The sequence below is a fragment of the Lipotes vexillifer genome, unplaced genomic scaffold (assembly GCF_000442215.2).
Source record: "Lipotes vexillifer unplaced genomic scaffold, Lipotes_vexillifer_v1.1 scaffold193, whole genome shotgun sequence".
Lineage (NCBI taxonomy): Eukaryota > Metazoa > Chordata > Mammalia > Artiodactyla > Lipotidae > Lipotes > Lipotes vexillifer.
In genome coordinates this window covers 2391483-2392910 of record NW_006769306.1, presented here as the reverse complement: position 1 = coordinate 2392910, position 1428 = coordinate 2391483, and the positions used below count along the sequence as shown (strand labels likewise).

The 1428-nt window shown below is 42.2% G+C and overlaps 1 protein-coding gene across 1 annotated transcript in view; it reads left to right on the top strand.

Moving 5' to 3' along the window:
• LOC103083893 (nebulin) overlaps positions 1–1428 on the top strand; it is a 120982-nt gene that overhangs the window by 65663 nt on the left and 53891 nt on the right. The window contains 2 exon segments of the mRNA XM_082930885.1: positions 615–713; positions 1027–1137. Coding sequence (XP_082787011.1) covers positions 615–713; positions 1027–1137 — 210 coding nt within the window.

Genomic DNA, 1428 nt, shown 5'->3' with positions numbered 1-1428 from the left:
CCTGCTGAAATTTTTTTTTCTCCTTGAATGTTTACTTCTCATAAAATACCACCCCATTTAATCTATGATATTTTTCATCCATATAATAATAAAATAATAGCCATATCCTCTTCTCAGTTCAGGGTTAGCAATTTAAATTTTAAAAACCTGTGGGACTTCCCTGGTGGCGCAGTGGTTAAGAATCCGCCTGCCAATGCAGGGGACTCAGGTTCGAGCCCTGGTCTGGGAAGATCCCACATGCCGCAGAGCAACTAAGCCCATGCGTCACAACTACTGAGCCTGCACTCTAGAGCCCGTGGGCCACAACAAGAGAAGCCACCACAATGAGAAGCCCACACACTGCAACAAAGAGTAGCCCCTGCTTGCCGCAACTAGAGAAAGCCTAAGTGCAGCAACAAAGACCCAATGCAACCAAAAATAGATAAATAAATAAGTAAAAAAAAATTTTTTTTTAAACCTATGACTTATTTGAGTTCAAGCAAACTGAGAGTACAGGGTGGATGTGTTGAACCCAAATGAAAGATCTATCACTAAAAAAGTATCACTGCTCTGTCTTATTTGTTCGTGATTTATATTTGCTCATGACCAGCTATATTTCTATGTTTGTGACACAGATTAAATACAAAGAAGACTTGCAGATCCTGAGGGGACTGGGCTGCTTCCTGTATGACACCCCTGACATGGTCCGCTCCCGGCACTTGCGGAAGCTCTGGGTGAGTGCACACCGTCCCAACACGCAGCTCCTCCTGCACAGCTTCACAAAGCTGTCTGTAGCTTCTGTTAAGGGGAAATTTGCCATTAACTCACTGAGCGAGTCATGACCCACTCAAGATGATCTGTGCTTCCTAAAAAAGGTAATGAGCTTAGTTAAATGACGGTTGTCTTTGGTCCTGCTTGGGAAGACCTCCAGGACACAGGGAGGGTCAGTGTGGCTTGCACATGCCAGCTGTTTGAAAGACATGTGACCATGACATACAATTCCTGAAGTGATTAATCAACTTGTATTTCCATTGCTGTTTTTTTAAGTCTAATTACCTATACACCGATAATGCGAGGAAGATGCGAGACAAATACAAAGTGGTGCTTGACACTCCAGAATACAGAAAAGTGCAGGAATTGAAGACACATCTGAGTGAAGTAAGTAAACCTGTCACCACAAGGGCCTCCTTCCTCTAGCGATCTTTTTTTAGGTAATTATATTGGGCCAAAATCTCCCTTCTGCCTTTAATTACAGAGTGGCCACCCTGTCTAAACAAGTCAGTTGACCTCACTTTGCCTCAATTTACTTATTTTGTCCCTTTTTAATAAGATGAGGCTATTGATACTTGCCTACCTATGACTAGGACAGCTGAGAGTTTACATGATTTTATAGATTAGAGAGTCCTTCTGTCTTAGACTACTGTCTCCAAACTGAATTTATTTCAAAAA